Below are 26011 nucleotides of genomic sequence, written 5' to 3'. Positions count from 1 at the left end.
AATTTTAGAACAGACAGAGGGAGGAATGAACTACAAAATTTAATGAGAAAATGTGATTTGGTAGACGTATGGAGAGAGCGAAATGGTATGAAAAGAGAATATTCAAGAAGAGAAATTGCAAATAGGATTTTAAAGCAAAGTAGAATTGACTTGTTTTTATGTAAGAAAAAAGAAGTACAATATGTTAACACAATTTTATATAAAACCTATAGTGAAAGTGATCATGATTTTTTATGGATAACGATGAATTTTAATGAGATTGAAAAAGGACCAGGAGTGTGGATACTCAACACTGAGCTGTTAAAAATAGAAAGTTATAAAATGGATATAGAAAATATAATAATTAATAGTGTAAATGATGAAATGTTTGAAACAGAAACAGGTTTATGGTGGGATAATCTGAAAAATAAAATAAAAGAATACTCAATAAATATATCAGAAAAAATACAAAAGGCCAAAAAATTCAAAGAAAATAAAATTAGAAAAGAATGGAATGAAGAAATGAGTAAAGTAAATGGGATAAATGTTGACAAAATAATAGAATTACAGGAAAAGCTGAAGAAAATTGAAGAAGAAAAGTGTAAAGGAGTAATTATTAGAAGCAGAGCTAAAGACATTGTAGAAGGAGAAAGAAGTACAAAATACTTTTATGAATTAGAAAAAACAAGACAGAGAGCAGCTATAATAAAATGTATAAAAACACAAGATGGGAAAACTGTAGAAGACAAAGAAGGAATTTTAAATGAAACTAGACGATTTTATAAGGAATTATTTACAGAAAATGGAGTAAATTTAAATGATGAACATTTTTTATTAGAAAAAATAACAGCAAAATTAAATAAAGAGGACAAGGAAATGTGTGAGAGTGAGATAACAGATTTAGAAATAGAAACAGCTATTGATCAGTCGAGAAATGGGAAAAGTCCAGGAATAGATGGACTACCAGTTGAGTTTTATAAAGTTTTTAAAAATGTTTTAATTCCTATTTTAAATGAAATATACAGTGATATTTATGAAAAAGGGGAGTTAACTAATAGTATGAAGAAAGGAATGGTGAAAATGATTTATAAAAGAAATGGAGACAAAGGAGACTTAAAAAATTATCGACCCTTAAGCATGCTGAACACAGACTATAAAATTTTAGCAAAGGTTTTAGCTAATAGATTGAAAGTAGTTGTACCTAACATAATCAAAACAAATCAAGCATATGCAGTTTTAAAAAGAGACATAACTGATGTCATAAACAATATAAGAGATATTATATGGTATATGAGAGAGGAAAAAGAAACAGGATATATAATTAGTGTCGATTTAGAAAAAGCTTTTGATAGAGTGGAACACAAATATATGATGGATGTAATGGAGAGATTTGGTTTTGGAGAAAGATACTTACAATGGATAAAATGTTTATATGCAGATATAACAAGCTGTATAAAAGTAAATGGTTTTTTAACTAAAGATTTTAAAATAACAAGATCAATAAGACAAGGATGTCCAATGTCGGCACTATTATACACACTTGTATCTGAAACATTGGGATTAGCCATTGATAATGAAACGCAAATACGAGGATTATGTATAAAAGGAACAGACTTAGAACACAAAATATTTCAGTATGCTGATGATACTACTTTAATAGTAAAAGATATTAAAAGTATTGAAAAAGCAGAGGAAATTTTAAACAGATATTGTAATGGAACAGGAGCAAAAATTAATAAGGAAAAAACTAAATACATGAGACTGGGAAAAATAAATGTTTTACCAGAAAAAATCAAATTTAAAGAGGAGACAGTTGATATGAAAATTTTAGGTATAAGGGTTGGTGAAAATGAAAATGAAACAAGGAATTTAATGTGGGAGGAAGTTTTAAAGGGAATGGAGAAAAGATTACATTTCTGGAAATTAAGAGGTTTGTTTTTAAAGGGGAAAGTTTTAGTTTTAAATTCCTTATTTTTATCAAAAATGTGGTATGTTTTAGGTACAGTGAGTTTGCCAATGAGTGTGTATAAAAAGATAAAAGCTATTGTTTTAGATTTCTTATGGGATGGAAAACCTTCCAAAATAGCTTATGACACCATAATTGGTAAAGTTGAAGAAGGAGGCTTAGGTTTAATTGATCCACTAATCAGAATGAAAAGCATAAGAATTAAAACTGTAAATAAATATTGGAAAGAAGAAAAACATGTATGGAAAGATGTGATGAGATATTTTTTAAATAAATGTGGGGAAATACAAGAATATATATTATGGATGAAGCCCAAAGAGAATATGATGAATAAAGTTCCAGAATTCTATAAAGAGGTTATTAAAGCATGGGGAGATTTTAGAAAGCATATTGATTGTTCATTTAGTAAAGAAGAGATTTTAAAGCAACCGCTGTTTTTAAATGAATATATTAAAGAAGGGAATAATACTATTTTTTATAAGAAATGGTTTAATGCAGGAATAAAGCAAATTAAAGATATTTTATATGAAGTGATACCTGGTTATGTACAGGCGCAAGTAATAAAAGATGCAATAATAGAAAACTATGAAAACGAATCTAAAAGAGTTATTGAAAATCAGTTTAACAACTTGAAAAAAAATATACCAAAAGAATGGAAAGAAATTATAGAAAATAAATTGGAAATGCACAGAGATGAAGGAAGGGGGATAAACTTTAAAGAAAATCAATATGCTTTTAAAGATGGTATACTGAAAATGTTTTATTCTTGTTTACGTAAAGATGTTTTTGTTACACCCAAAGCAGAAGAGTACTGGAAAAGGTTATATCCCAATATTGAAAAGAAGGAAATATGGCAAAATTTAAGAGCTTGGTGGAAAAGTCCCGTTTTAGAAAATTTTGATTACATTTTAAGACAAAACTGTTTATTAAGTGAAATGAGATTGTGTAAAATAGGTTTGGCAAATGATGCAAGATGTAAAGTTTGTAATGAAGAAGATGAAGGTATATTACATTTGTTTTTTAAATGCAAAGAGTTAAAATGTTTTATTGGAAAAATAAAAGAAATGCTAAATGAAATGGGGATTGAAAATGAAGTTGTTGATGAGGAATGGGAAACATTATTTTTATTTGGTTGTAAAACAGAAGGTAAAAACACAAGGTTCATAAATTTCATTTTAACAGTTGCAAGAAATGTGATATGGAATAGAAGGAATATTGTTAAACAAAAGAATGGCAAATTGTCTGTGTGTAAATTGTTTCAAAGAAAAATGTCTGAACTGCTAAATACTCTTTTCTATTATTGCAACATGAATGACAAGATTGATGTATTTGAAAAAGACTTTTTAAGCGGGAATACATATGTTCAAATGACTTTATATAATGTAAATGTATTATTACCTGAATGTAACTGTTTCTAATTTTTGATATAAAATAAAGAAAAAAAAAAAAAAAGAGTATGGTGGTTAGTACTCTGCGTTGTGGCCGCAGCAACCCCGGTTCGAATCCGGGTCACTGCAGATTTTTCAAGGTGACATTGGAGTTGCACTCTGTGTTGCCATTCGTAATCTCGTTGTAAATTTGTCAACCTTAAAGTAACCTGTTGTGTTTTAGCAACATCCACACCAACCATAAGCTTAAAACCCCATCTCACGGTAAACTTTAGTGTACTGTAAAGGTCTGCGCCGACCACAACCCAAACCTTGCCTACTTGTAAATTACTGTTGTGGAGCCCGGATAGCTCAGTCGATAGAGCATCAGACTTTTAATCAGAGGGTCCAGGGTTCAAGTCCCTGTTTGGGTGTGTGATGCTCATTTTGTGGAGCCACAGCTTTTGCTGTTGAGCTATCGCTTGATGAAAGTTTCATCTGGATGCACAATATGTGTACTAAGCATAAAGAAATGGCATTACAGTCAGTCTTGTAGTCGTGGCCGAGTGGTTAAGGCAATAGACTAGAAATCCATTGGGGTGTCCCCACGCAGGTTTGAATCCAGCCGACTATGTCCTCCCCCTTTTTAAAATTGCAGCAGTCGTCAATTGTTGTGCTGGTAGGAGGAGAAAAACAAGAGAGTGTTCCTACTGAAGTGAAAGGGGCTTATCACAGGGAGGAACATACCACACATAGGTCACATTGGCTGTTTCGTAGCTCGCTGTGATCGTATAGTGGTTAGTACTCTGCGTTGTGGCCGCAGCAATCCGGGTCACGGCAGGTTTTTCAAGGTGACGTTGGTGTCGCACTCTGTGTTGCCATCCGTTATCTCCAGCCTTCTTTTAGTGCAGGCTGTGCTAATGGCACGTCCTGAATGTTTACGTTTCCTAAAGTGTGGAAGACTAGGGATATGATATAAGAGAAATAGGATCTTTGATGCCAGCATGCTGTGTAGATAAGTACTGATCAAGTCACGCTTCTAAGGCATGGAAGGAATCTTTTCAATTGTTGAGTGTCCATTCATTGCCACAACAGCAGAAAGACATTCTGCAGTTATCATTGATCTATTTAATGTCTCCTACATGACATGAAGTCCAAACTATTGTGTTGTACTGATGTCTACACCTACAAAAACCATAAACCCAACCTCAAAGTAACCTGTCGTGTTTTAGCAACATCCACACCAACCATAAGCTTAAAACCCCATCTCACGGTAAACTTTAGTGTAGTGTAAAGGTCTGCGCTGACCACAGCCCAAACCTTGCCTACTTGTAAATTGCTGTTGTCGAGCCCGGATAGCTCAGTCGGTAGAGCATCAGACTTTTAATCTGAGGGTCCAGGGTTCAAGTCCCTGTTCGGGCGTGTGATGCTCATTTTGTGGAGCCACAGCTTTTGCTGTTGAGCTATCGCTTGATGAAAGTTTCATCTGGATGCACAATATGTGTACTAGGCATAAAGAAATGGCAGTACAGGCAGTCTTGTAGTCGTGGCCGAGTGGTAAAGGCGATGGACTAGAGATCCATTGGGGTCTCCCCGTGCAAGTTCGAATCCTGCTGACTATGTCCTCCCCCTTTTTAAAATTGCAGCAGTCGTCAATTGTTTGCATTTCCATTGTTTCTTGGGAAAAGCGTTGTTCTGGTAGGAGGAGAAAAACAACAGAGTGTTCTCACTGAAGAGACAGGGGCTTATCACAGGGAGGAACATACCACACAAGGGTCACAACGGCTGTCTCGTAGCTTGCCGTGATCGTATAGTGGTTAGAACTTTGCGTTGTGGCCGCAGCATCCCCGGGTTGAACGGGGTCATGTCGTGAATTCGACTTTTCATCAATTAGAAATTATCAGACCGGAGGTTTTGAATATCAGAAAATAGACTTTATTCTCCATAATAAAGCCGAGAAAGAGCAGAGCAGGCCCCAGAGCATTCTGAAGTCTCTCCGGGACACCTTCTAAAGTATCTGTGTTCTCCATAATCTTTATACAGGTAATTATGACACACCCCTTTGTGTCTCTTTTTAATGCTTGACCACTTTTGAATAGCTTTTCTAGTCTAAGGGGTCCTGCTATTCTTGGCTCTCAGCCCACCAGCTCATGTCAACAGAGATGTTACAGGTCTATGTCAGCAAAGTATAAATACAACTTATGCAAAGGAACTAAGGGTTTACATACATTGTTATGATAGTATAATAACTTGATAATATGTTACTCATTCTAACTTCTGCCACATATAGCTTCATACAAGTATTTAACATATATAATCAGTGCTTTACATATTCAGGTATTCTACACAATCAGCCATTCAGTAGCCTTCTCCTAGTGTTGCTTCTGTGCAGGCATACTCATATTACACAGTATTTTTAACACATGCTGGCATGTTTGCTGCAAACACTACATACATTTTGAGAAGAGAAAATTAACTGCTTTACACTTAGAAAATACTACACACTGAGAGAATAGAAATCTTCTTCAATCCCTCCTCTTAAGACTTTAGTCTTAATATTATTGTCTTTTAACCCAAAGTGCAATTTCATAATCCAGTTCTCTTAATTACCTCTATCTAGTGACTGATATAAGCCACATAGCTGTTATCAATTGACTAGATTATGCCACCGTACTTTGACAGAAGTCCAGCCAAACATCTCCCCTCTCTTTTGATTTGAAGGAAGTAAAAGACTGTACTCTGTTTTTCTCTTAACACATCAAAGACAATAAAGTTTTAAGCATAAGTATTCAGTTGGTTCAGTGCTAGCTGCTAGTTTTCACACTCATGTAGAATATACTGAAGTGATATTATATATAGGTACCATAAAAGCAATATGCAAACAAATTCAATATACAAACATAAAAAGCATCAAATGTTGATCTTGATCTTTAGTCATCCTTGTTTCTCTTCTTCTAAGCTATCAGCATCTTCACTTGACTTTAATAGATGTTGATGGAGATGTGTGGTTAAGAGTCTGAGTTTTGAAATCTGCAGTTGTGCATTCATCATCCCTTGACTTGTGGCACTGCTGTATGTGGTATTCAGGCATATTATCAGAATCACTCTTTACTTTGTCCTGATTAACTTCTCCTTCCACATGTTGCACTTAGTAGTTTAGAGCTTTGGAATATTCAGGCTCCTCTGTTTCCGGTCAGCTTTCCCTTGCTGGAGTTGTTTCCTTTCGCTCCTTTGAGGCATTGGTACCCCATTAATGGCATCCACTTTGGCAGCTGTTGGATTTGCCCTCATCCAGATATGGTCCTTTTCTCCTGAGCTCTCCAGAGCATCCTCAGATAGACTCGATCAGCTGGACTAATTGGACCTTGTATCTCTGCTCTCTCACATGGCTCCTTTCTGGTTTCCTGCACAGATATCGCTTTGCACATGGCAATTAATTGTTTCTTCATAAAAGTCCCTACTGTATTAGACATCTTTGCAAACCATTCCAAGAGGTTATGTGCAAGGTTATAGGTGAGATTATATGCAAGGTTTTATGCAAAGTTTCATGTGGTTTCTTGCAAGGGTCGACCCAATAGCAGTTCATGTGATGCAGTGTTAGATGCCTGTTTCTGTCAGTTTCCATGCCATCATTCACCAATGCACTTGTTAACACATTAATCCCATTAAGTTTATTATTTTCACATCTTTCATTGCGCGTTGGCCTTGATGGATCATCTTCATCACTTTCAGCCATTTCTGGTAATTGAGCATAATACAATTACTCTCTCTTTTGCTTTATTCACAATTTTTCATGCTCCTTTAGATGTTTTTATTTATTGATCACTTATTAACTTTGATTTTAATTACTTTATGAATGCAAACCTTTTATGAACTTATTTCTGCTGATGTTTCAAATCCTTGGAAGTACTTCTTTCGTCACAAATGAATAACTGTTCCTGCTTCATAATTTGCTTCTGGTACCATCTCCAATCATCTACTCATCATAGTTTCTCAACTGTGCTTGTTTACAGAATAATTCTCTATCCAGTCAACACCAAAAACAGTCATCATATCTCACTGTTTGGAGCAATGGTCTCCAGTCAAGTCTTTTAATTGAACTGGAGCTCTGTGAAGCTGTAGATAATCACCCACATATTGTGACAGTGTCCATCCTAAGATCTTCTCCCTAATTTTAACCCTTATGCATTCTGGTGTATACAGTATTTGCTAGTCATCAGCCTACACAAGTACAAACAAGTTTCTACCCTCCTCTGGTAGTTACCTAAAATAAACTCAATAGAAACTAAGCACTTAATATATTTACCATCCAAAAGAACATATCTCCACATACAATATGAACTTCAGCTGGAAAATCTTTTCCTATTGATTTTCTTTTAAATCATATTATCAACATTAAGCCTCTTTTATCTGTCTTGATTAACCATTTATTTCCATTTATTTTAATTAGCAAATTAACTTCAATTAAATATTATTAGTTACTTATAATTTATTTTTACTTTAAATTTAAATGTAAATAGAAATGTCTAAGACAGATTGTATATTACAGTAAATGTTTCTATTAATGCTCCTATTTTTACACTTTTTGATAGAGTTTTATACACTGTTAAAAATTGTCCCGTTAAAAAACAGTAAAATACTGGCAGCTGCAGTTGCCAGCAATGTACTGTTATTTTACAGTATGTTGCTGTAAAAATACATGGACTACATTGATTTACACAATACTCAAGTGAACTCATTTTGCTCACTAAAAGCAACTGTCTCAACTTGGTCAACTGCTGAATGAGTTTATGAAGTAATGTGCTATATATGCTTAGAAGCATACTTATAATGATAACTTATTTTAGTTAATTAGAAAAGTTCGGTTTAACTCTAATGTCTTATTTTTCACAACAGCACACATACATGTAAATCTGGAATCACCAGAGAGATTCTGACTGCATCAGCAACTAAACAGCCGCTATCTTTAAATAAAGAAACATACAGAATAACATCAGCAGTTCATTGTTCATCTTTAACTCACACACTGGCTCTACTCTCCTCCACAACGGTGACAGACAGAAAAAATTAGCTTCAGGTTTTACAGTAAAATACTGTTTTTCCTTGATTTAACAGTAATCTACTGGCAGCTGTGGTTGCCAGCAATCTACTGTTTTTTTTACAGTCTATTTCCGTAGTGTAAATTAACAGTATATTACTGTTAAAATACATTTTTACACTGTGTTTTTACCTCGCACACCTTTAACCCTTTAAACCCCAGAGCATATACTTCAGTTTTTATTGAAGTGTCCACACTACTGAGTGTTCAAGAAACATGGAGCAAAGCTGAAGTAAATGAATTAATTAACTGACTAATTAAATGTTAATTGAGGATTAACAATGAATAAATGAAGAAATACTGAAGGGAGAAAACAAGAACAGAACATACAAAACTTTAGTCACAGCTTTATAATGAAATAACCTGAAGAACAACAAATGATTAAATCATTTAAATGATCAGCGGATGATTAAACAACTCTACAAACATCATCACCAGCTACACTTATTACTTAATACATGTATTTTTGTATAACATCTACTAAAGTTCTTCTTGAGAAAAAGTGAAAGTTTTACGTCACCATCATGGAGAACAGAGTTTGCTTTAGTTGGGCTCTTAGCCCTGTCATTTTTAACATTTATATATCTTGGCTGCTGCAATTGTTAAGAACTTTGTTTAAAAAGCTCCTTTGTTGTGGCAAGCCAGCCAAAAACCTAAATAAGATCTGGTGATGTTCATGTTGCTATTAAATGGCAGAGTCTGTTCTCATTTAGTATAATAAAATTTACTGCTCCTATTCAATGTTAAATCTATTGTTTTACATTATATGTGTATATATATATGGCAATGATTTCTGGAAGTTTTTAAGAATATCTTGGACAATAACACTGCTCTATGGTGTCAATCGCACTCAAAGAGACATCAATAATCAGCATATGAACCTCAATAATGGTGACAACTAACAAAATTAACAGTTTAACTCACAAACAGGCAACTGAAAGTCGAAACATAAACAACAGCAGAATCAAACACAAATAAAGAAAACTGTTAGACCATTATACAACATTTATTTATACCGCAATGCATGCTGGGATATTTGTACAGTGCCACTCCCAGCATGCATTGCAGCATGAAACATTTGAGATGTTACCATTGTTGAGATACAAGGTCAGATTCATGAGGTCTGAGTGTGTATTTGTCATAACTGAACTGTTTTTGTATGTTATTTCTTAACTGTCAAGTAATTACGGAGGTATCTTTTCTGTTTCCACTTCTCATTAATTAAATTAATACCTGCAACTAAGCATAAAATCTATTGCATGAGGCCCTTCTTCCAGATTTATACCAAAACATTTATCAGAACTAATTTCAGACAAATAGATTTCTCTATTTATTGACTTCCCAACTTTATTGGTATAGTACAAATGATTTGTAAACTCTGGATTACAGCAATTGGAAAGTCTTCTTAAATGAGTTCAAGGGTGAAGAGCCCAACTAAATCAGCCCCTCACTCCATTACGGTGACACAAAAAACACCTTAATTTCTGTTGGATCTCAATGAGAATAGTATGGAAGTCAAATCAGTCAGTAATAAGTGTGTCTGCTGTTGTTTGTGGAGTTGTTTAATGATCTGATCTGCTGAGACTGAAGCTGTTTTATTTTATTTGATTTTATTTAATGTTGTAACTCAAGTCACTGTTTGTATTTCTTGTTTATTTTCTTCAGTAATTGTAATTATTAACAGCAGGTGTTCATCAGTCTCTGAATTCACTCATTAGTGTTCATTAACTCTGTCAGGTGAACTATATTAGTTAACTAGTGTATGAAATAGTGAACAAGGGCACAAAGTGTGATTTTAAACAGAGACTTCAAAACATTGAATCTGAACTCTGTTAGCTCACAGTTTTCTGCAGTTGGTTACTTTCTCGAAAACAAAAATGTTACCCAGAAAGCACTGTTTTTAACAGAATGTTACTGTTTTAGTGAAAAAACATTATTTTACCATAGAATCTGACCGTTTTTTAACAGCAATTTTTTACAGTGTGTTTGTTGCCGTTTTTAACCGTTGTAAATTCATTTGAATGACTATATATAAACCATTTGAGATTATTAACGCATTTATAGGGTAAAATTGCTACTTTTTACTGTCATTCAATGTGTTTTGGTCATTATCAATGCACTGTCACTTTAATTGAGCGTGAGCAGTGTGGCAAAAATAGACCCAGCGCCGAAACTATCGCTGCACTGCTGCTTCGGCGACGCTCACGCCTCGCTCTGACGCGCTGCTGCTGCGTGGGGTATGAAAGCTCTAATCTGTTAACATGGACGCTGATAACACACGCGCTGCTCACGCTCTGCTCATGCGCCGCTGACGCTTGCGGTGTGAAACAGGCATTATGTAGAGATTATATAATGAGAAATTAACAACCTTATTCCCGATTTTTTCTAAACAGGATGCTGAAGGTGTGAGGCTGGCTGGATTAACTTGACAGTCAATATAGGGGTGTAAAACGGCCTGGAGCTAGGCCCAGGCCGAAAGGGGGATAAAACACAAAAAGGGGATATCTGACTAATTGGAGTGTGTAAGCATGTATTGGTGTGGGAGCTGAACAAGCTGCACCACCAATGCATGAGGCCAACTGTATATTAGATACAGGCCAACACAAAAAGGGGAACCAAAAACCACATTAAATTCTAAAATAGAAAGAGAAAATAAGACTGATTTACTAGCATATCACAATCTGACAGAAAGTGTGTGATTAAGTGTGTATGGACGTTTCCCAGAGATGGGTTACAGCTGGAAGGGCATACGCTGTGTAAAACATATGATGAATAAGTTGGCGATTCATTCCACTGTGGTGGCCCCAGATTAATAAAGGAACTAAGCCTTAAAGAAAATGAATGAATGAATGAATTGGACAAATTAGATTGGAGAAAATTTAGGAAAAATTAAATAAATGATCACATTTTAAAATTATTTTATTTTATTTTACACACGTAAGTTTTTTTTAATTATTTTTATTCTTTTATTTTAGACATATTATTTTTTTATATTTTATGTGAAGACATTCTTTATATTTTTTATTATCTTTTAATTTAAGAAATTTTTATGCTTTTTATCTTTTATTTTAAGACATTTGTATGTTTTTCATAATCTTTTATTTTAAGACATTTTAAGATTATTTTATTTTAAACACATCATTATGAGTTTAAGATTCTTTTATTTGAAGAGGATTTTAAGATTCTTTTATTTAAACACATTTTTGAAGATTATTTTAGTTTGAGCCATTGTTGTTTTTAAATCTTAAATTTAAAGACACTATAAGATTTTTATTTTAAGCCATTGTGGTTTTTGAGCCTTTTATTTGAAGAGATCCTTAAGATTTTTTTTTTTTTTATTTTAATCACATTGTTGTGTTTTTGATTTTCCCATTTTAAGACATTGAGAAAAAAAAAGGAATCTAGTTTAAATATGTTTGAATTTTGGTTTTAATCATTTGGTGACGAGTTTGAGTTGTTAGTTTAATAACATTGTTACGATTAAGTTCTGAATCTTTCATTTAAATAATTGTTGAGTTGAATCCTACTTTGAAGTTGTTGATTTTTCATTCTAAATCTCAATTGTAATTTTTGTGCTGTAATAAATTTAAAATGTTGGAATTCAGTTTGAACTATTCATGGGGATTATAATTTTGTATTAGTGGATTTCTAATTCCAATCACATGTGTTTTCACAGGTGTTGATCTTTGATCGTAATTATACAGTGGGATTTTTAATTAGAGCATATCTTTATGGGTGTGGATTTCCTTTTAATCAGATTTTTATTTTTTTATGTTGGAGTTTTTAAATTTTGTTTACATTTTTATTATTGTCATTCTTATTCTAATTTTGTTGGGGAAGAAGAAGAAAAAATTACCTTTATTAATAAAGTATATAAGAATGGAAAATTTTAATGATTGGTTAATTGGAAGTTAATAAGAGTGTTGGGAGTAATAAGCCTAAATATAACAAATAAAATCCTTATTAAAAGAAGATATCGGAGTGACTTCAAGAGGGAAGAGACTGCACCACTGAAGAGGAGAACCAAGAGTGTAGAAATTATAAACTGAATCTAAAAAAGTTAAAGAAATTTAGTTGAAAAGGGTTTTAGGCATCATCTAACATAATGAATGAGCACTATAATGTTAACGATTGTTTTGAATAAGAGGTAAAACAAAGATTTAGGCAAAGGCCTGCAGTAATGACAATGGGACATTTTTGTGGAGATTTGATTATCTGTTTTTGTTTTTCTCTGCTCCAGAGAGGAGCAGAAAAGGGGAATTGTTGGAGAAAAGGAATTTATTTTCATTACTTTTGTGTTTTTTATTAGGAAAATGTTTAGACTAACAACAGATTAATCAATCTTTTCTATTGTATTATAAAACATCTTGACCAGACAAACTTCCTCTTTTTTACTGTGCTGCATACTTTTTAGAAGAACTGCTGACAAGTGGAAAAAGCAGAATAAGAATAAATTTAGGTTTGTTCCAGAAGTCTAGACATGTCACAAGTTGTCATGATGCTTGTAGAAGTGTGAAATATATTAAAGATGCACGGAAGTGTTCAGTTCTAGTATGCAGAGAAAGGTTGCAGAAAGAGGAAGTAATGTCCAGGGGTAACAAAGGGCCAAGGGATTGCAGAATGACTGATAAGTGACGTTAAACCAAAACTCCACCTGTTAAGATCAGTTGTGTATATATGCTGGAGTCAGGAAATGTATGTTAGTTGCGAACATCTTGAATGTAATTCTTGTATTCCATTGGGGTAACGTAACCCAGAGCTCTGTCATCGAATTATTCATTTGTATCTAATAAATTACTAATATTTTTAGCATTGAAGAAAACCCTCTCCAGACCTTTTCTTATTGAACATGTATGGAATTGGCAAGATATTCCAACAGTAGAGCATGAGACTCTTAATCTCAGAGTCCTGGGTTCGAGCCCCACGTTGGGCGTTTCTGTTACTTTTCTCTCTCTCTCTCAGGAAACTTACATTAGGGTTCATATAGCAGACCTTTTGAGACAAAGTTCCGCCTTTCTACCACTGTAGGTGACCTTTCCCTGAGTCTCTGTGGCGCAATCTGTTAGCGCGTTTGGCTGTCAATTGAAAGGTTGGTGGTTCAAGCCCACCCAGAATCAAATTAGGCATTTTGCTGCCTTGCAACTGCTAACACGTGCACTGGGCATATTACCTGGGCCACATTCTGTCCAGCGTTACAAGATGAAATCAGGATTTAGCAGAAGATTGTCACGGGTAGGGAAGGTATTACTGTAAACGGTGTCTAGCTCTTAAACGAGCTTCAGCCGGCTAATTCAGTTGGTAGAGCATGAAACCCTTAATCTCAAGGTTGTGGGTTCGAGCCCCGCGTTGGGTGTTTCTGTTGCCTCTCTCTCTCTCAGCAAACTTTCATTAGGGTTCTTATAGCAGACCTTTTGAAACAAAGTTCCGCCTTTCTACCACTGTAGGTGACTTCTTACTCAGTCTCTGTGGCGCAATAGGTTAGCGCGTTCGGCTGATAACTGAAAGGTTGGTGGTTCAACCCCACCCAGGGACGAATTAGACATTTTGCTGCCTTGCAACTGCTAACACGTGCACTGGGCATATATCGTGGGCCACATTCTGTCCAGCGTTACAAGATGAAATCAGGATTTAGCAGAAGATTGTCACGGGTAGGGAAGGTATTACAGAAAACGGTGTCTAGCTCTTAAGCGAGCTTCAGCCGGCTAGGTCAGTCAGTAGAGCATGAGACTCTTATTCTCAGGGTCGTGGGTTCGAGCCCCACGTTGGGTGTTTCTGTTGCCTCTCTCTCAGCAAACTTTCATTAGGCTTCATATAGCAGACCTTTTGAAACAAAGTTCCGCCTTTCTACCACTGTAGGTGACTTCTTACTAAGTTTGTGTGGCGCAATCAGTTAGGGCGTTCAACTGTTAACTGAAAGGTTGGTGGTTCAAGCCCACCCAGCGGCGAATTAAGCATTTTGCTGCCTTGCAACTGCTAACACGTGCACTGGACGTATATCCTGGGCCACATTCTGTCCAGCGTTACAAGATGAAATCAGGATTTAGCAGAAGATTTTCAAAGTAGGGAAGGTATTACAGAAAACAGTTTCTAGTTCTTGAAAGGGTTTCTCAGCAGCCCGGCTAGCTCAGTCGGTAGAGCATTAGACTCTTAATCTCAGGGTCGTGGGTTCGAGCCCCACGTTGGCCGTTTCTGTTACTTTTCTCTCTCACTCTCAACAAACTTACATTAGGGTTCATATAGCAGACCTTTTGAGACAAAGTTCCGCCTTTCTACCACTGTAGGTGTCTTTTCCCTAAGTCTCTGTAGCGCAATCGGTTAGCGTGTTCGGCTGTTAACTGAAAGGTTGTTGTTCAAGCCTACGCAGGGACGAATTCTGCATTTTGCTGCCTTGCAACTGCTAACACGTGCACTGGGCATATATCATGGGCCACATTCTGTCCAGCGTTACAAGATGAAATCAGGATTTAGCAGAAGATTGTCACGGGTAGGGAGGGTATTACTTTAAACAGTGTCTAGCTCTTGAAATAGCTTTTCATTAACCTGGCTAGCTCAGTCGGTAGAGCATGAGATTCTTCATCTCAGGGTCGTGGGTTTAAGCCCCACGTTAGGCATTTCTGTTACTTTTCTCTCTCTCTCAGCAAACTTACAATAGGGTTCATATAGCAGACCTTTTGAGACAAAGTTCCGCCTTTCTACCACTGTAGGTGACCTTTCCCTAAGTCTCTGTGGCGCAATCGGTTAGCGTGTTCGGCTGTTAACTAAAAGGGTGGTGTTTCAAGCCCACGCAGGGGCGAATTCTGCATTTTGCTGCCTTGCAACTGCTAACACGTGCACTGGGCATATATCATGGGCCACATTCTGTCCAGCGTTACAAGATGAAATCAGGATTTAGCAGAAGATTGTCACGGGTAGGGAAGGTATTACTGTAAACGTTGTCTAGCTCTTGAAAGAATTTCTTATCAGCCCGGCTAGCTCAGTCAGTAGAGCATGAGACTCTTAATCTCAGGGTCGTGGGTTCGAGCCCCACGTTGGGCGTTTCTGTTACTTTTCTCTCTCACTCTCAACAAACTTACATTAGAGTTCATATAGCAGACCTTTTGAGACAAAGTTCCGCCTTTCTACCACTGTAGGTGACTTTTTTCTAAGTCTCTGTGGCGCAATCGGTTAGTGCGTTTAGCTGTTAACTGAAAGGTAGGTGGTTCAAGCCCACTCAGGGACGTTGCTTATGAGTTAACGGAGGAATTGACTATTAAAGGGATAAACTGTGCAGTTAAGAGGCTACAAAACTGTGATTATTTTGTCTCCTTCATGCATCTGCCTGTCTATGTTGCTGATAAAAATATTTTAGACAAATTGGATCATTGGGGAGTTTGTCCCATTTAAAAAATTAAAAGAAGGTTTTATCCGGGCACAAATATTGAAGATGGGACGAGGTTTGTGAAAACCAGATTCCCCAAAGAAGTGGCGTCCTTCCCGTACAGCACAAGAATAGAGACAGCAGAAGGTCCACAATACTTTAGGGTGATGCACAGTCATTAGGTGAAAACGTGCAGGCTGTGCTTGAGCCCAGATCATGTGGTAAAAGACTGTCCTGATTTTAGGTGCTATAAGTGCGAGGAAAGGGGGCACTTTGCAAAGTTTTGCACTGCTGTAAAGTGCCCGGATTGTAATAAGGTTTTAAATAAATGTGAATGTTGGATTGGGGAAGAGGAGGAGGAGGTAGAGCAGCAGGTGGGCAGGCAGATGTATGAAGGAGACAATATCCAGTCAGAGGACAAAACAACAACACAAGAAAAAAGTACAGAATCTGAAAGTGAAAAACTACAAGAGAATGAGACTAATGGAATAGACAGAGTCACTGAACAGGAAGGGACAACATGGACACAAATGGATATGACTGAAAGTTTAAAGAGTGTTTTGGAAGCAGCAGAATTGAGCGATTTGAATAATAAAGACTTGAATCAAGGACAACAGGAAGACACATTTTGGACACAAATGGACATCACAGACAGTTTTCAAAAGGCATTGGACACAGAGGAGACAAAAGGCCAAAGTAATGACGAGCAAGCCGATTTAGAGGGACATTTACAAAAGGATGGAAACAAAGAGACACAGGGGAAATCAGCAAAAAGAAGAAGATCGTTAAAGATAAAACCTAATTTAGAGACTGCAAGAAAAAAACTGCTAAAAGATGAAGAAATTGAATGCGCAAATAAGTATGAGTTGCTAAAGGGCTTGAAAGATATGGACTGAGATGATGTTTTTTATGAATGTTTTTATGTCTTTTATGAATGTTTTTATATTTTTTATGGTTTTAGGAATTGTGTCTTTTAATGCAAGAGGGCTTTTAGACATCAGGAAATTTGAAAAAGTGAAAGAAATGTGTAAACAAGAAGATGTGATTTTACTACAAGAGACAAACTGGAGGGAAGAATGCATGAAGGAAATAAGAAAAAGGTGGAGTGGGGAAATGTTATACAATAATGGGGATGGGAGGCTAGGGAGAGGAGTTGCAATTTTATTAAAAGAAAACAGTGGGGTTTTATGTAAAACAATCTATAATGACAAAGAGGGAAAGTGTAAGATATGTGAAATGGAGTATGAAAAGAAAAAAGTAATTATGGTGAATGTTCACGCCCCAACAGAGGAGAACAAAAAAAAAAGAGTATTTTAATGTACTTAGAAATTATTTAAAGAAACACGAAAGAGTTATTATCATGGGTGATTTTAACACTGTTTTTAGTAAATTAGAAATGGCTGAGGGAATGGTTTTTAAAACGGATAAGGGGAGAAAAGAACTGAAAATATTGATGGAGGAAATGAATTTAATTGATGTGTGGAGAGAAACGAATGAACAGACAAAAGAGTACTCAAGAAGTCAGATAGTGGGGAATTTTTGTTGTCAAACAAGAATTGATTTTATTTTATGCACAAGAAATGTTGAAGGGTTTATAAACAAGATTAAATATGAAGAAACAAGTCTGAGTGACCATAAGCCACTTTTTATGAAGCTAGACTGGAGTAATGTGAAAAGAGGGCCAGGGGTATGGGTTTTAAACACAGCGGTTTTAAAGAATGAAGACTATGTTTTAAGTGTAAAGGAAATTATTCAAAAGGAAAAAGGGAATGAAATCTATAATAAGGACAAAAGAATGTGGTGGGAGAACGTGAAGTATTTAGTTAAAAAGTTTACGATAAAATATTGTAGACAATTACAAAATTGTAAAAAATATAAGGAAAAGGAGCTGAAAGAAAAACTAGAAAACGAATTGAAAAATGAGAATGGAAAAAATATACAAAAGATAAAAGAACTGCAAGGAAGATTAAATGAAATGGAGGAGGAGAAATTTGAAGGTGCAAGATTAAGAAGCAAAGCAAAATTTACAGTAGAGGGGGAAAAGTGCACTAAATTTTTCTTTGATCTAGAGAAGAGAAGAGAGAAGTCAGAAATGATTAGAGAAATAAGGAGCAAAAATGGGAACATAGTAGAACAACATGAGGAGATTTTGGAAGAAATAAGATCATATTATGAGAAATTGTTTTGCACAGAGGGGATAAAAGAAAAAGAAAAAGGGGAATTACTAAATCTAATAAAATCAAGAGTAGAAGAAGGGGAAAAAAGAGAATGTGACGAGGAGATAAGAGAAGAAGAAATAAAAAGAGCAATTAGTGGATTGAACAAAAAGAAAAGTCCAGGAATAGATGGGTTGGGAAGTGAATTTTATATTGTTTTTAAAGATATTTTATCTAGGATTTTAAAGCAAGTATATGATGAAATTTGAGAAATCATTAAATGTTACGGTTTAATTAAGTTGTCTGGGGAAAATAAACGTAACACTTATAATATTAAATTATTTCTGAGTAGATGGATGGAAAATACACCAGGACACCAAAATTTACATTCAATTCATTTATTCCTTTTATGAGGAGAAGAAAAATGAAGCCAACAAAAGAGAGGCTTACATGTGTGCGCTTTGTACAATGTATATATAATAATAATAAGAAGAAGAAGAAAAGAAGAAGAAATACAATCAAAAGTTATAGGGGAAAAAGGAACTAGAGTGGCACCAAAGCAAAGAACTAAACAAAACCAAAAGCCACCTAAACTAGAACACAAGATCCCCCTCTAAACTTACTAATAAAAATCAAATTGTGAAAAAGAAACCGAAATCTTCAGCGTTTGCGAAGCAACACCTAAACTCCCTGAAATAATAAGCAAAAATACAAAATGTGGCGCTCACCCACTTACCTAGTGTTTCTGAACATTGAAGTTACCTACGGGCAAAATGTATGTGAAGTGGCTTAGTAAACTATTCCCTTTTCCCCAAAAAAGAATGATAAACTATTTAACCATGACTTAATTTACATCGATGTAGTTATTCAGAAACACAGAACAAAGCATACATTATGAATAGCAGCAAGCGAACACAAACCAACACGCACACACATAGCACTCTGAAAAACAAGGCGGGCCGGTCGAATTTAAAGTCCGTGGAACGAAATCCAATTGGTCCACGAGGAAACGCCCTAATGAGGAGTGATAGGCTCGGGATCCAATCAGCAGGTACCTAGTAGAGAAAAAGTAGCGGAACAAAAGGTGATAGGGCGAGACAAAGAGCAAATGACAGTCGAGGAGATGCGAAGAGAGCGAAGGGAGATAAGCAAAACAGAGAGGGAGAAGGCACAAAATTACAAACTCCCACGGACCGTAACAATCATCCTCCAGCCCCGGGCTACCTCTCGTAAGCAGGGTGAGAGAGGAGTATGAGCTCAGGTAGATCTTGATGAACTCCCCCGACTTGTTTCTGTTCTAATGACAGATATCCAGATGGCTAAAGGGAGATATATGGCTTCTAAGAGCTTGACTACGGTGCCAATTTAGAATGTTCAGTTTACTTAGGTTACGTGTTTTTGGGCTGTGGAAGGAAACTGGGGAAAACCCATGTGAGCATGGGGAGAATAAGCAAACTCTCCACAAATTTCAACCAGTTCAGTGAGGGCTCTTCTTGCTGTGACAATCTTTCTGTGAGGCAACAATACTAATCACTGGGCTGCTGTGTTGCCCATTCTAGAAAGGAGGAGGAGTAGGGGTGGGAGGGGAATTCCTCAAGATGAAGATAACTAAGGTTAGAAACTCTGGTTATTTATAGTGAGTTAGGAATCGTCTGATTGGTGAATCATGTGTTGGTTAATGTGGAACCAGCCGTGGACAATCATAAGCATGTGATCCTCTCGAAAGTAGTTTATAAATAAACCTCACGTCAATTAACAGCCAAACTACATGAAAAGGCTGCTGTTATGCATATACTCATGTTTGTGTGGACAAGGCCTTAATTTTGAGGACTCTGCTCTCCATTGTGAAGCTCCATGTGATTGCTGAGGCTTCTTTTATGTTTAAAGCCCTTTCCACACTCAATGCATATAAAACGCTCTCCTGAGTGAGTCTTCATGTGGTTCTTTATGGAGTATTTGTGTGTGAGACTCTTTCCACACAGATCACATGTGAACACTATGGTTCCAGTGTGACCATTCATGTGGTTCCTGAGGTTAGCATTACATGTGAAGCTCTTTCCACACTGCGCACATGCAAACGGCTTCTCTCCGGTGTGAACTATCATGTGGTGTTTGAGTGTGCTTTTATATGGGAAACTTTTCCCACACTCTGTGCATGTGTAAGGCTTCTCTCCAGTGTGAATCCTCATGTGGAGGTCAAGATTTTGTTTTTTAACAAAACTTTTACCACACTGTGTGCAAACAAAAGTTCTTCCTCCATTGTGAGTTCTCATGTGGACTTCAAGGTTGCTATTTTGACTATAACTTTTTCCACACTGAGGGCAAGAGTAAGGCTTCTCCCCAGTGTGAATTCTCATGTGCACTGTTAAGTTTCCTGTAGTTTGAAAGCTTTTCCCACACTGTTGGCATGTGTATGGCCTCTCTCCAGTGTGAATTCTCATGTGCACTGTTAAGTTTCCTGTTTTATGGAAGCTTTTCCCACACTGTTGGCATGTGTACGGCCTTTCTCCAGTGTGAATTCTCATGTGCACTGTTAGGTTTCTTGTATTATAGAAGCTCTTTCCACACTGTTTGCAAGTATAAGCTTTCTCCCTAGTGTGATCTCTTATGTGAACATCAAGCTTTGGCTTCTGACTGAAACTTTTTCCACATTGTTTACAGCTGAAATTACACCTAGGTTTGGATTTCCGAGGTCTTCCACGTGACAAAGTCTTTTTCGTCAGTGTAGGTTTTTCATCAGTCGTCATGTCTTGCTGTTTCTCTTCCATTTCATTCTGTTGATGAGTCTTTTCTTTCAGCAACATCAGGTCTTAAAAAAAAAAGAAGAAGTGAACTTTAGTATGAAGACTCAAAGCGATAAGCATGAAATGGATGTTTCACCCACAAATATAAATGACCATACCATTTACTCTCTCATTTGCTTTTAAACAATTCCTTTCTTCTGGAACACAAAGAAAGCTAACATTTGTTTTCACAATATCTTCTTTTGTGTTCAACAGAATCAACAAACCCCATAAAGGTTAAAAACCACAAGAGGTACAGTAAATGGTGAGGCTATTTTCATTTCTGTTTCATAAATATCTTAAAAGGGTTCCTATTATGAACCTTTATTATTATTATTATTTTTTTTTTAAGAAAAACTTATTAATATTATTATTTTTTATTTTTTTGAAAATAAGTCTTTGGTGTTCCCAGAATGTGTCTGAGGTTTTGGCTCAAAATCAGATCATATTCCTTTGAGAATATTTAATTTTGGTGGTCTGGAGGAAAACCAAGCTCTTTTTGCGCCTGTGGCTTTAAATGCAAATGATCAAATGCACTCGCTCAGGATTACTCGTGTTAAATTCCCTCATGTGTATCTTCCACATGATTTAAACATTTTAAACTTGCTTGGAAAACCCGATTGGAGCAAATCCTGCATGTTCATAGCAAGTGTGCATAATTTACTCTTCTATTTGTGAGTTTGCATTATTGTATATAACTTATGCAAATATTTCCTAGTACTGAGTTGAAGCTGGTTTAAAACATATGCTGGATAAGTTGGTAGTTCATTCAGCTGTGGCGACCCTTGATGAATAAAGAGACTAAGCCAAAGAAGCTTAGCTGAAGACCTACGTCGTGACATTTTATATACCTGCCAAGATGCAGAAATGCCATCTCAAAAGTTTACCTGCTGTTTGTCCAATCAGGGACAGTGGCATCTTAAATATACAAATAATAATGTTAACCCAGGGTTTTCCAATGTGAAACGTCTGTTAATGAAAACCCAGGATTATTTTATAACCCCTAGGGGCTTAAATTGGTTCTATAACAGTAAGTAGTTGCCATGGTAGCACACAACATAATCAATGCATCTGTGCTCAACCTTCAGGGTTTCATGACAGTAACGTGCACAAGCAAGTTATCTGGATTATTTTGACTGAACTCAGATTAGTTACATCAAATGATTTTCGAATTTCTGTTATGGAACCAATTTAAGTGTGGACGATTAGTTCGGCTCACTGAAGCCAGGTTTTCAACTTTAATCTCCACTTTTCTAAACCACTTTCATGAAACAGCCCCTGATCTCACATGCTATTGTTTTAGTGCTTCAGTTGCCTATTGGAGAAATGACCAGGAATAACGGTAGAAAACGGTCACACTACTTGCTCTACAAACAAGTGTATTCATGTTTATTCATACAAAGAAAAATAATAAAATAAGAAAATATGACTTTGCAACATCAAGCAGCATTAGGCATGGGCAGTATAAGATTCTGACGTATGATAACCTTGAATAAAAATATCATGCTTTCACAGTATTGTGATTACTGCTCTAAAATATATTCTTTTAAATGTCTAGGTATAAAACAAACACTTTTTTTCCCCTTTAAGCACAAAATATTTTCTTTTGAGAAATATTTATTTATTATATTTTGGAGCAGTAATCATGTCAGGCTAAATCATTCAAATGAATCATTGACATCTGTTGTTTTCATTAGTTTCAAAAACAGATTGCTTTACGATTTGAAATGACATCTTTAGATATCTTTTCTGATGGAGATACTCTCTTAAAATGTAAAAAAAAAAAAAAAAAAAAAAAAAAAAAACACTTGCATCCAGTTGAAGACAGAATTCAGAAGGGGCTAATAATTCTGTCCTTAAAATGGTGTTTAAAAAAAACTGCTTTTATTCTAGCCGAAATAAAAAAATAAGACTTTCTCCAGAAGAAATAAAAATATTATCATACCAATCGTGAAAATTTCCTTACTCTGTTAAAAACAATTTGGCAAATATTTAAAAAAGAAAAAAAAATCAATGGGGGTGTGGGCTAATAATTCTGACTTAAATTTTGGCGGTTTTAAAACCTTGACTTTTCCAAACCAGGCTACACCATGAAAGAAGTTATCATCCCTTGCGTAAGCAGCATAACAATGATTTTAGGATCTAAAAATGATTTCTTTTAAAAAGTGTCAAACACAAAAATTCAATGGCTGCGCCTGCTGGTACACAAAGAATATGGTCAATACTGACGAACTTCACACTCAAATGTGTGCATATCATCAGCATGCTGTAATCCATTTCTTAAGCAGAAAAGGTCATTTTTAGACTGGTTTGTTGGCCAGTTGTAGTCAGTGCAATGCTAAACGTTTTAGTTCCACTATAATTTGTTCCTTTTGTCTCACGTCGTCCCACAACAACATAAATATAGTTTAGATTACTGTACAATGTTTTATAATAATTTATTATTTTAGTATTTATTTAATTCTGCATATTTAAAATTGGGGGCATCCATATGACACACTTTTAACACAATAGCTGGTAATTAAGTATTAAGAGTATAATAATGATGTAATTCTAACTCAGATACTTTCTGTGAGAACTAGTAACATCTACTAAAATCAAGTTTAACCCAGAAAGAAGTTGAGAAAAAAGGGAATTGTGATCAATGTGACATATGCAAATGAAAAGTACTAAGCCAACACTATCACTGTAATAGCAGATATCTTCTTAGGAATACTGTAGGTCAAATATCGTCAGCTCAGTTAAACTTTTTTTATATAGCGCCAGTGCTCAAGGATGCTTAGAAGAACAAGAAAAGCAAAATGAACAAAACAATTAAAATGTCCTGTTTAAAATAAACAGAAACAAAATAACTTCTATTCAACACTTGCTTCAACAGTTTCTTTATATGAAAGTAATAACAAAAAGAAATCAAAGTAAGTCTGAGCAAGAAACAATAGCCACAAATGACCTGATTACAACTAGTATTCCATTTCTTATAGTGATGTATTGTTAGAATGGAATGACATTATGCTATTTAATAAATTAAACCTTCGGTAATACAATTATTACACACTTTTCTGTTACTTTTTAAAATCTTTATATTGTCAGCTCAGTTAAACCTTTTATTCATTTATTGTTTTTATTTATTTTATATAGCGCCAGTGCTCATGTACGCTTTACAAACAGTAAAAGAGCAAGAAAAGCAATAACATTAAGAAGATAGAGAAAATGGGAAACTAATAACACATGAAATAATGACAAAAGTCATGAGAACAAGTGACGAAAGAAACTCATTCCTGTCTTTCAATGAGTGCTTATGTGCATTTAGGAGAACTAGGCAGCACACTCAGGGCTGCAAGAATGGATTTAATTTAGTATTCTTATTATTAAAATATATCTGAATGAGGATCAAATTTTTGGTGTTTGAGAATGAAAATCAACCTGTTTGTTCCTGCAGATCTTCCTGTTTGACTGTGAATGTTTCTTCAATCTTCACATCTTCACTCTCCTCTTTAACAAACGCCATCTTTATAACAGTGTGGAGATCAGTCGCTTCAGCAGGAAATTTTCCTCTGCTTTTGGACAATTTATCCTGTTTAAAATGAATAAAACAAAAAAAAATGTCCTGTTTAAAATTAACAAAACAATGAACAGAAACAAAATAACTTCTCTTCAACACTTTCTTTATATGAGAGTAATTAACAAAAAAATCAGGTAAAATAGTAAGTCTGAGCAAGAAACAATAGCCACAAATGACCTGATTAAAACTAGTACTCAATTTCTCATATACAGTGATGTTTACTTTGAACAGAATGACATTATGCCTATTTAATAAATTTAACCTTCATTAAAACACTTATTACACACTTTACTGTAACTTTATTCAAACTTTATTCAGGTATGTTCTTAATTGTTTTGTTTGTTTGTTTTTTATTTTATTGTCCGCTTACAGCAATGTGTAGAACTTTTTTTTGCACAAGACAAATTTCCTCTAGTGGACAAATAAAGTTTATCCTATCTTTATTCAAATAATAGTCCTCATCACTGTGATTAAGATAGAACAACGTTGTATAAAAGGTTAAAATAATATTGTTAACAGCAGGTACATCATTTATCGTTGAATGAAAAACCTGAAACTTTAATCAATCAGTTTTTTATCTGTGCAAAAGCTTTGACACAAACCTTTCTCCAGTTGAATCACAGTGCGGTAGCGGCACAGTCTTATGACATCACACACCACACCAAAATAAAAGTCTTTTTTTTGTTTTGCTTAGTCATGACTTATTGATACATTTCTCACACCTTTTCTTTTCGATTTTACCTCATAACATTCTGGCTTTTTTATGAAATGTCACACTCTATTGGTGCATGTAAATATGCTGCTTTTACATCCATGTCATGAACAATCAGATTTTCTTTGCATTAACACTCTTACACTAGTCATGTTAGCAGTTGGAGAAAAGACTTATCATAGTTCTCTTTGGCAACATACATTGTTTTTGCAAAAACCCATTTACCCACTAGACCTTTGCCTTCAGGTAGGTTGGTGAGAGCAAAAGTTGCATTCTTTTAACAATTGCATTTCTTCTACCATAGCTTTAACCTATTCACTTGCATTTACTGATGTAACCACGTCTTTGTATCTTTGTGGTACATTACAAACAAGTCAATAACAATAATCTATGTTGATCACATCACCTTCAAAACCACAAGCATAATCGCTTAAATAAGCTCGCAGGATTCTAACTTCTGGTTTATCTTCCACCGGTTTGTCTAAAATGAGCTCTTCCTTGGCACTTTGTGGGCTCAACTCTGGGTCTAATTTCACAGACACCCCAGGACTTCCTGATCTCAAAATCCTCCTCTACAACTGGAATCTTTGATTCAGAATTTTTATCAGATACAAACTGAACAAGTCTGTGTTTCTGTACTTTTTTCATGTATGCTGGACTAAATACAACGTTGAACAATGCATCCACGCATGTATAGATTTTACATTTTATAATGTTAGCATTCAGATATTATTTGATTGTAAATTCAGCATGTGCAACTTACGTTTCCAGTCCTCAATGAAGAAGTGGGATGAAAAAATGGCCTCAGTGGGCTTTTCTTTGTAGGTATTTGGTAATAATCGCAATGTAGAAGTCAACAATCGTAGTTTGTCCTCAAAAGTTGTTCTCTTTTAGCTAAATAAGCTAATGAAGCCTCTGTTAGGAACCTGGTATATATAGATACAACCCTGCTGAGCTACTGGATCTGGAATGTGATTGGATAAGACTCAATTGGCCCCCATTAATGCTGGCATAAAGATGCAAATGAGCAG

At 35.4% G+C, this 26011-nt stretch overlaps 2 protein-coding genes and 2 non-coding genes across 5 annotated transcripts in view; 3 read left to right on the top strand and 1 right to left on the bottom strand.

The window, feature by feature from the left end:
- The window catches only part of LOC141381653 (uncharacterized), a 44369-nt gene that overhangs the window by 2120 nt on the left and 16238 nt on the right, over nt 1-26011 (top strand). The gene's annotated exons all lie outside the window — the stretch shown is intronic.
- Nucleotides 4662-4734, top strand: trnak-uuu (transfer RNA lysine (anticodon UUU)). Its single transcript has one exon. It is a non-coding gene; the product is annotated as a tRNA-Lys (tRNA).
- On the top strand, nt 13870-13943 carry trnai-gau (transfer RNA isoleucine (anticodon GAU)). Its single transcript has one exon. It is a non-coding gene; the product is annotated as a tRNA-Ile (tRNA).
- On the bottom strand, nt 18306-25888 carry si:dkey-22h13.1. 2 transcript variants are annotated; one of them, XM_087249129.1, is made up of 3 exons: nt 25744-25888; nt 24130-24280; nt 18306-20732 (listed from the first exon to the last, which is right to left on the bottom strand). In XM_087249129.1, the coding sequence occupies exons 2-3, from the start codon at nt 24212-24214 to the stop codon at nt 19741-19743; spliced, it is 1077 nt and encodes a 358-aa protein (XP_087105255.1). In that variant the 5' UTR covers nt 24215-24280; nt 25744-25888; the 3' UTR covers nt 18306-19740. The 2 variants fall into 2 exon arrangements, with proteins under 2 accessions (XP_087105255.1, XP_087105256.1); XM_087249130.2 differs by lacking the exon at nt 25744-25888 and adding an exon at nt 24871-24897.

The sequence above is a fragment of the Danio rerio genome, chromosome 4 (assembly GCF_052040795.2).
Source record: "Danio rerio strain M-AB ecotype USA chromosome 4, GRCz13ab, whole genome shotgun sequence".
NCBI classification, from domain to species: Eukaryota; Metazoa; Chordata; class Actinopteri; order Cypriniformes; family Danionidae; genus Danio; species Danio rerio.
This window is presented reverse-complemented; position numbering and strand designations above follow the sequence as displayed.